Source organism: Bos mutus, chromosome 23, assembly GCF_027580195.1.
Source record: "Bos mutus isolate GX-2022 chromosome 23, NWIPB_WYAK_1.1, whole genome shotgun sequence".
Lineage (NCBI taxonomy): Eukaryota > Metazoa > Chordata > Mammalia > Artiodactyla > Bovidae > Bos > Bos mutus.
In genome coordinates this window covers 2040668-2050476 of record NC_091639.1, presented here as the reverse complement: position 1 = coordinate 2050476, position 9809 = coordinate 2040668, and the positions used below count along the sequence as shown (strand labels likewise).

Below are 9809 nucleotides of genomic sequence, written 5' to 3'. Positions count from 1 at the left end.
GCCTGCCCTGGTATTCACCTAAGCCTGCAGCTTCATCTTGAGAACCTACCTCTTGGGGGTCCCAAGAGGACTGAGTGACCGGGTGTATCTGAAAGCCAACACTGCCAGGTTCAGTCTTTACTGAAACACTGAACACTAACGAAGTGCTTGGTGTTTAGATATGTGCAGGGTTTGAGACCCATTTCTCCGAGGTCTGGCATTTCCTGCGGGCCCCTTGCTTATCTAATCTCCCCTTCTCAGGCTCACAGGAGACTCCACGAGCTCCCTGCCCCCAAGGCCCCTGGAAGCCTTTAAAGAATTCTCACTCTCTCTCCGGGCGTGCTAGTATTTTATATAGTAAGTACGTATTGCCCGTAACAAAGAGGAACCCCAGGTTAAAAATGTAAGCAAATAATGGAAATCCAAGAGTACATTCTGTAAGCACAGCTTCTTTTGGAAAGCAAAAGCATTTCTTCCACTTTTTCTTCCCTAAACAAGGGTGGAAATTGACTACTCTATTTGAGACCCTCATTAATAAACTTCCCAGAATGTCAAGTCAAGGGTCTGTATCATTGGGCAAGCCGGGTGCGGGAGGAAAATGTGTGAATGCGGCCGTTTGCCGCAGGGCGGTGTTCTGTGTACCGCGCTGGCGACACCGGCGGCCCGGGAGCGCGGGAGGGGAGGGGAGGCCGGCCCGCGGTGCCCCGTGCGCTCCGCCGGGATCGGAGTGCACCTCGGGGAGAGGGTGGGGGACGCCTGCACCTTCGGGATCCGGTGTTGATATTTACATGTAACTCCAGGTTGGCAATATATCCGTCCGGCATCGTGTTTAGACAGCATTCCTTTGGGAGTAGGGCGAGAAATGGCGACTCGGGAGTGGGTGCTGCGGTCTGTCTCGGGGGACCTGACGCTGCGGAAGACCCACGACCTGAAATGGGCAAACGCGCCCACTCCTGTCGTGTCGGCGCCTCGAAACAGCGCCGGGGGGGGTGGTTGCTCCCGAACGCTGGCGACCCTTGAGCTCGGGGCCGGGCGTGGGGTGCAGGTAGCTGGTGGCGGGCACTTGGGAAACGGATAGAGGTCACCGACAGCCGGCGCCCGCCGGAGCCGAGCCGAGGACCACCCGATCACCCGCCCGGCGCGCGCCGCCCCCTCCGAGCCCCGGACCCCACGCCCCCGCGGCGGCGCGCGCCGCCCCCTCGCCCTGCCGGGCGCCGAGCTGAGCCGGGCGGGGATCTTCGAGCCGGCGGCCGGGCGCCCGAGTCCCCGCCCCTCCCGCGGCGGCGGCGGCGGGCCGGAGGGGGCGCTCGCGCGCAGGAGCGGGCGCAGCAGGTGCCGCGTTACCTCCACCGCGCGGGGGGAGAGGGGGCGGGCCGGGGCGCGGGAGGCGGGGGGAAGCCGGGGAGCCGAGCCGGGGAGCGCGGCCGGCGCGGCAGGCTGGCACCGGGCTCGCGGCTTCCGGGAGGCGCCGGGGTCGGATAAATACATCCCGGGCGCGCGGGGATCGCCGAGCCGCCTGCACCGCTCGCGCCGCGCCCCGCAGAGCTCCGCCGGCCGACCCCGGCACCGCGCCGCTCCTCCTCCTCGAGCGCGCCGCGCGCGGAGCCGCGGAGAGCGGCGGGCTCGGCCGCCGGCGCCCGGGCCGCTGAGCCGATGAGCGGCGGCGGCTGAGGGCCGCGGCCTCTGCCCGCCCTCCGCCCGGCGCCCGCCGGGGCCGCAGCCGGGGCGCGGGTGGCCGGCCATGGGGGCGCAGTGACGCGCGCGGCGGCCGATCGTCCCTGCGAGCGGCGGGCCCTGCTCGGCGGCGGCGGCGGCGGCGGCGGCGGCGCCGGGCCCGCGCGCTCTGCCCGGGGCCCCGCGGGAGCCTCCGCCGCGCTCTATGCGCCTCTGCGGGCGCCGCGGGCCCGGACCATGGCGATAGACCGGCGGCGCGAGGCGGCGGGCGGCGGGCCCGGGAGGCTGCCGCCCGCGGCCGAGGAGAACGGCGCCCTGCCGCCCGGGGACGCGGCGGCCTCGGCGCCCCTCGGGGGACGCGCGGGCCCCGGCGGCGGCGGTGACATCCAGCCGCTGCCCGCGCCGCACGCCGCCGGCGGCCCGCATCCGAGCCTCCTGTTGCTGGACTACGACGGGTCGGTGCTGCCCTTCCTCGGGGGCCTGGGCGGCGGCTACCAGAAAACCCTCGTGCTGCTCACCTGGATCCCCGCGCTGTTCATCGGCTTCAGCCAGTTCTCGGACTCCTTCCTCCTGGACCAGCCCAACTTCTGGTGCCGCGGGGCCGGCAAGGGCGCCGAGTCGGCGGGGGTCACGGCCACGGGCCGGTGGGGCGGCGGCGACCTGGCCAACGGGACCAGCCCCCCGACCACCCTCTTCCCCACCGCCGCCTGGGGGACAGCGGGCCCCCTCGGCAACGGCAGCGGCGCGGACGGGGGCGAGGCGCCGCCCCTCCCGTCCCCCCCGGACAAGGGGGACAACGCCTCCAACTGCGACTGCCACGCGTGGGACTATGGCATCCGCACAGGCCTGGTGCAAAACGTGGTCAGCAAGGTAAGGGCAGCGACCGCGCCGGCCCCGCGTCCCCCTCCCGAGCGAGCGCTGTGCCCTCCGCGGTCCCCGCGCGCTTCCCCGCGCGCTCTGCAGACGGGGTCCTGCGGTGGTGCGCGCCCGCGTGTCCACGGCCTCCCGTGGGCTCCCCCTCCTTGCGTCCCCCAGACAGAGGTGCGGGCCCGGGTGCGCGGCCGGACTCCCGCAGCCCTCCGCGGTGACGCTGCCTCCCGACTCCAAGGGGCACCCAAACTCGCGTCCCCGCTGGCACACACGCAAGGGGCGCCTCTCTCTCTGCGAGGGAGCGAGCTTCCCTCCCCCACCCTGGAGCTGTCACTTCGTCCGGGCAGGGATGGCCCGCGGAGGTCGAGAGGCTGATCTGTGAGCCCCTGGCCCTAAGGACGCGCCTCTCTCGAGGTCTGCCCGCTGGAGCCAGGCCCCGGGCTCAGCCCTTTGCCGGCCCGCTGCCCCGAGTCTCCCACAGAGAACCAGCCCCTGCAGAATCGCTCCTATGCCCAGGCGTTCTTCCTGGCAGACCGCAGCCATCCCCCGCTGGCTCTGAAAACTGACTAAAGCTGAGGGAAGAGCCCAAGTGGTGGCCAGAGTAGCAAAAGGCTTTTGATATTTCCCTGTCCCTGTCCCCAAGTTCAGTCCTCCCCAGAGGCTGGGGTATTTATTTCCGGTTGGAGTTTGCCACCCCCAGTGTTCCTGAGAAAGCAGACACCTCTGGAGTATAGGAAGGGTGCTGAGTTTGTGCTGTTCGGGGACAACCGGGCTCTCACACAGCAGCCCTCTTGTCCCAGCTTTGAGATCAGATCCTGGCCAGCCTCAGCTCAACATGGACTTGCTCCAGCCCAGGGGTCCCCTCTAGCCGAGGTCCTGCATCCTGGGAGACGGAACAGGAGTGTTTGCGAGAGATGCGTCGCCTGCACAAAGACGGAGAATGGGCACTACTAGGAAATTAACACCCAAGACACCTACATATTGTCTGGATTTCTTAACATGTCAGAGAGGTCATATGCCAGTGTGTCAAACAACTTGTGATATTTTGTTCCTTCTGTGTCTTAAACAACTAATTTGCATTTCAAACTAAATGTAGACCTTTCTCCCACTTCCATGCAGTTCTGGGCAGAGTTTGAAATGCTTTGTTTAAATGCAAGACTGAAATTTGATGGTTTATAATAATCCGTGGGCCTGTATTCCCCCTTTTCCCGAAACGTGTGTTAGTAAACAATTGTGCCTCATGGATGTGTAAGATGAAACTCTTACATCATCATAACCATTGTCTTCAGCTTGTACCAGCCTGGTGAGAAGTGATCTGGCCTCTGGGAACTGTTGGATTACCTGTTAATAGGGAGAGCCTTCTAGCTGGTTCACCTTGAGCCCCCCGCCCCCCGTCAGCCTATCCTCTGCCAAGGTGTTTCTGTGACTGTTTCCCATCCATAGAGGTCAATATCTGTCTTTTGTTTACCAGCAGGAAAAATGAAGAACATTGAGTATCTTAACACTGTTTGTATGTCTGTGAAAGTAAGGGTTTGCAACACTGTCGAATACTTTGAGCCTCTTTCTACAGAAGGGAAGGAATAACGGAGATCAAAGCAGATGCCTGTACAGGGTGGTCTGTCCCGGTGTGACAGGGGAGGCCAACTTGGAGTTAGGCGGTGGGACAGAGAATCGGTAGCCTAGCGGTGCTGTGGATGGTGGGAAGAGACGACTAGAACCGTCCTTGAAAGCAGGCTCTGCGGGCACCTCGGAGAGCTGGACAGGTGTTCCAGGCGAGCGATCAAGGGGCTCATGTATGCGCAGCATGGTTTGGGGTGCCTGTTGTGTCTGCTCTGTGCGGCTGACAGGGCAGTCCAGGAGATGCAGACTTGAGGACAGTAGGGAGAGATGCATTTCCCTGTAAGACCAAGACTAAAAAGGACATATTGATTTTCATGCACAAATAGGATCTAAATAAAGGTCTGTCCTTCCACGGTGTTCTGTTCCATAACCGATGCTCTCAAGAGCGTCTTAAGCACATTCTGGCAGTGTTAACGCCGGCCGTCCCCTCTGTGGGCCGTGCCCCCTGGATCCTGGATCAGATGGATGGAGGCGGAGCGCATCCTGGGTGGGTGCCGACGCCGGGGGTCGGGGGCCTGTCAGCTTGGCTTGCCCGAGGATAGACTTGGCAGCTTCTCCTCTCAGCAGGTGGAAGTGCAGGGTCTGAGGAGTGCCCTCTGGTGCCCTCCTCCCCAACGGAGTGCCAAGGTCTTCCCCACTCAAAGAAGCCCCGTGTAAGGTTTCTGTCATTCGGCTTCCCTCAGCGTGCGTGTGCCCCTCCCTGCCCCGGAGGCCCTGCCCTCTCCCCGGGTGTTAGGTGGGAGGGGGCTCCTTGTTCTTCCTTTTATTGTTGTACACAGTGGTGCTGTTGGTCAGTTGCTCAGTCACATCCGACTCTTTGCAACCCCATGGACTGCAGCACCCCAGCCTTCCCTGTCCTTCACCATCTCCTGGAGCTTGTTCAAACTCAAGTCCATCGAGTTGGTGATGCCATCCAACCACCTCATCCTCTGTCGTCCCCGTCTCCTCCTGCCTGCAATCTTTCCCAGCATCAGGGTCTGTTCCAATGAATCGGCTCTTCGAATCAGGTGGCCCAAGTATTGGAGCTTCGGCATCAGTCCTTCCAATGAATATATTACATTATATTAAATATATGTTTAGATATATACCATTACTATATATATCATATATTGTCCTTTCTGTTACAGGGGCTCCCCACCTCTGTGCCACAGACCAGTACCTCCTCTCAGATCAGTAGCAGCACTAGATTAGTAATAAAGGGCCCAATGAATGCAATGCCCTTGAATCATCCCCAAACCATCCCCCTCACCCCCAGGCTGTGGAAAATTGTCTTCTACAAAATCAGTCCCCGGTGTGAAAAAGGCTGGGGACCACTGGGTTATTCCGGCTAGGATAGCTCTGCACCCGTGAACCTGCCAGGCCAGGAAGAGCTTTGGGCTGTTAGAGTTCGGAGGGGCCTTGGAGTGGACAGACCTGCGTCCCCACCCGATGGCGTCCCCAGCGGGGCCATCCCTCGCTGAGGGCCCCGCGAGCCAGCAGCCCACTTCTGAGCTGCTCTTCCGACAGAAAGACGTGCTTTTTGGCAGCGCCAACAAGGATCGTCTCATGCCTGTTTGTGCAGCATTCTCCGCTGAACGATTCTTCTTCCTTCGTATCACACCTGCTCAGATAGATCTGAGGGTACAAGGGCTGGGTTCTTTCCTGGCTAGGAAATTTCCAGCTCCTTCAGTCCTTCCATAAGGAACAGAATTTGCCCTTCTGACGGCTCCACGCGGCCTGCGTGTCTCTTAAGCAGACCGCTCAGGACATGGCTGGCAGGTGCACACACCCTGATCTGTCCTGATCAGAATCTTCCACTCATGAAGTTCATAGTCAGCATGTGAAGGCTTTCAGTAGACGCGTCATCTGTCCACCTTGAGGCCGCGGTCACCAAAGCTCGATGGGATCCTGTTCAGGCAGGGCTTTTCTAAGCCAGTGCCCATGTGACATGCTTGCTAGTTTAGGGTTGCTAGATCTCTCCTGTTAGGATCTCTTTTTGTTTCTACTTTATTTCTGTTTTTGTAAATCTCTATTCTTTGCCTGGTCCCTGGTGTTTCAGGATTTGTGGCACCTTCAAAATAATGCGGGTGACGCCACTTTTGAGCTGCCCTCTAAAGTCTTCAAAGCATTTTCACGTGTTATTGCTTTTGATTAAGAGTGTTGAGCCGTCCAAGACCAGTCTTAACACTGTGTGGTCTTGAGCTTTAAGTCGGCTCACCAGCCTTGAGTGGACCATGAAGTTGATCCTCAACGTCCACATGCTGTTGAATGCTCTTCCTTTTACCCCCAGCCACGTAGGAAGATTGTCTTGCTTAACACAGCCCTGCTGAGTTTAAAACACTCCTCTCCATAGTTTGCATGAATCCTGTATTGTTCAGAGTGAACCCTTGTTGGTTTCTAATGCTCTCCACTTCCTCGAACAACCCTTAGAATTGTGCCTAAAATCAGTGTCAGTAACACTTCCTAAGCTTCTCTCTCTTTCTGTACATGAAATTTAAGATGTTTGTTTATCTCGTGTTCTGATATTTTTTTCTATTTGCCAAGAATTCTCATAGGTTGCTGGCATTTCTCCTGTGTAACCTGAGAGTTGTTTAAATATCCCAGGAAGTAACTTGACTTCTCTTTCTGGGGCTCAAGACTAGAAGTTCTTTAAAGGGGCTCTGTACAACTGGGATGGAACATAATTGCAATGTCATCACAATAGGACTGGTTTAAGAAAGAACTCACCTCGGGTCAGCCTAGTGTGGTTCTGTTTCACTTGCCTACTACATGCAGCACAGCAGTGAACATCTCTTTGCCTGTCTTTTTTTTTTTAAGAAATTGACCGTAATAAAAAAAAAAATGCACCCACATGGGACAGAACACAAAGAATAAAAGCAAGATTTCTCACCATCTCTGCCTCTAAGTTCCCTCTTCAAAAGCAACCATGGTTACAGTTTCTTATGTGTCCTTCCAAAAATATTCTATTTTCATTTATATCTATCTTCTCTCCTAAACCTTAACATATCGTAGGCACTGTTTCACGCTTCTTGACCGCCTGTGTGGGGGGAGGGTGTGCATCAGAACCGGGAGCCTCCTCACTTCACTGTTTTTCTGTGTAACAAGGGATCAGGGCACCTTCCGGAGGGGCCTTTTGGTTATGATGCAACACATAGTGAAATTCCGGCACACCTGAAACTTAGAAGTGGAGGCCGCATTCTTATTTTGATAGATGTTGTCTAAGTGTTCTCCACAGAGATCTTATTACCAATTCACACTTTCACTGATTAGCTGGAGGCCCGTTCCCACACTACCCCCAGCCCCGCCCACCCCTGGGGCATTGTCACAGTTCTAAAGGAGAAACTGTCTTTGGTCATTCTTGTCACTTGCATTCTCTTCTTAGGGAGGGAGGTTAAACATCTCTGAAAAATCTCAAGCCGTTTGTCTTTCCTTTTCTTTGAACTGCGTCTTCACATCCTTTTTGTGTATATCTTTGTGGGGAGGGGGTTATTTTCTTGCTGATTTACAGAAGGACCTTACGCATAAAGGAATTTACTTTATTCAGTATTTGGGATGTTTTGTAAATGTTTTTTCCCCACAGTGTGCTGTTTGTCTTCTGATTTTGTTTGTGGTGTTTTCATCACACACAGACTTCTGGTTTGCATAGTGTCAAATGAATTTTTTATGGTTTCTGGGTTTTGTGTTAGATTTAGGGCTTCTATAATCCTGGAATATTAGGGGAAAAAATTGTCTTCTAATATTTTTATGATCTCAGTACTTTTTTGAGTTGGTGTTGTAGGGTCAGATTTGCTTGTTTTGAGCTGTTGGGGTAAATTATGGGGAAGGGAAACAAACGTTAGGTCAGCAGGTATAGCAGCTTTTCTCGAAGGCTTTGACTTGCTCGTGACAAGCTCCTCTGCGTAGAGTCTGGCCTGGGCCTCGCTGATGGAGAGACTGGACTTGCACAGTTACTACGCGGCTCCTTCCATCTTTTGGGGGTGGTGTTCATCCCAGATCTCACCTTTCCTTCATATTCTCAGTCTGGATCAAGTCTCAGTTCATCTTGGCCTTCAGGCCCAGATAGTACTGAGTCAACAGTTGATGTCATTTATGGGGTGGGGAGGGAGCTGGGAGGGGGGTTCAGGACGGCGGACACACGTACACCCATGGCTGATTCGTGTCGATGTATGGAAAAAACCACCACAGTATTGCAAAGTAATTAGCCTCCAATGAAAATAAATAAATTAATTTTAAAACAAAAGTTGATGTCATTTAAGAACAGAGGATGAGAGGGATGGGTAGCATCATGGACTCAATGGACATGAATGTGAGCAAACTCCGGGAGATGATGAAGGACAGGGAAGCCTGGCGTGCTGCAGTTCATGGGGTCAGAGAGTTCAAAGAGTCAGACACAACTGAGCGACTGAACAACAACAAAATCATGTTGGACACTAAATGTCCGTCCTGGCTCGGAGCTGGCTGGACCACATGGTCAGGATGCAGGGCTGGTGGCTGGGAGCTGGCCGCGGTGAGAGTGTTTGCCGCGTGGACATCTGCAAATACTGCACACCTGGGTTTATTTTTCTTCTTTGAAGCCATTGTTAGGCAATCAGCAGGCCCCTGAGTGTGACCCTGGCCATTCCTCTCTTTTTTTCCCTAACCTCCCCCACCCCGTCCTCCCTTCCGCAGACACGAGTACGGATCCTGGGCCAGGCGTTGTGCTTTGAGTGGGGGATACAGCGCCAGGCGGAAATAGCGCAGGTCCCACCGAGCTGATAGACTAACGAGCGAGGTGCACCTTAACTAATCATCATGACTTTTTAATTACAAACTGAGCTGAGTGCACAGAAAGAAAGAGAAGTGAGAGAGCGAGAGCAGAGCACCTGGGCCAGGCAGACTGGCCTCGTGTTGAGACTGAGGCCTGAGGTGCTGAGAGGCAGAGGGCGGGTGTGAGTGCGCATGGGTCTTTCCCTTGGAGAGCGAGCGGCTTCTGCAAGGGCCCTGGGGCCTGCGGGAGCCTGGGTCTGCAGGGCGGCCCAGAGCACAGGCTGGGGTGACTCACAGTCACGAGATGAGCTCAGCCAGCCCAGAGAGGGGCTGGAAAGGCAGGCGCCCAGGGAGGGCCTGTGGGGTCAGATGGGGGCTGGGGTCGACCCTGCTTGGGGCCCCGCGGATGGGCTGCAGGGAAGCCGGGCCTGCTTTTCCTGCCAGAGGGAGGCTGCTGACCCCAGGAGGGGCCTGAAGGAGAGCCATGGAGAAGCCCCCTGGCCAGCAGGTCCACAGCAGGCCTTGGACAAGTGGGCCTGACCCAGGCCCAGCGCTGTTGACAGGAGAAGCTCTGGCCTTGGAGAGTTCCAGCATTTTCTCTTGCCCTCTGGCTCCAAACAGGAGGCTGCTAAGTAAATTTCCCCAAGGTTGAGGGCCCTGAAATGGTAAGCCACCGGCTAGCTTGAGGTTCATTCCACCAGCTTCACCCATGCTGGGCGCTGGGCATGGGTGAAAGGCTGTCCTGGGCACGGCTGACTGTGGTGTTATCTACAAGTCTGAAGTTCAGTTCAGGGAGGAGGAGGTGGGCGGTCACTGGCATGTCCAGAGCTGGAGCCGCTGGGTTAGAATCTCTCATCGGCTCCCTGTGAGGGTGTGCCTGCCTCCGCCTGGGGCCCCACCTAGGCCACCGGGCTGATGGGGGGAGCCTGCCCTTTATCTTC

General features: G+C 56.9%; 1 protein-coding gene across 1 annotated transcript in view; it reads left to right on the top strand.

Annotated features, from left to right (window-relative positions):
• The first annotated feature begins 1890 nt into the window (after positions 1-1890).
• SLC22A23 (solute carrier family 22 member 23) overlaps positions 1891-9809 on the top strand; it is a 129848-nt gene continuing 121929 nt past the window's right edge. Inside the window, 1 exon segment of the mRNA XM_070361225.1 lies at positions 1891-2523. Within this exon segment, the coding sequence (XP_070217326.1) occupies positions 1891-2523 (633 nt within the window).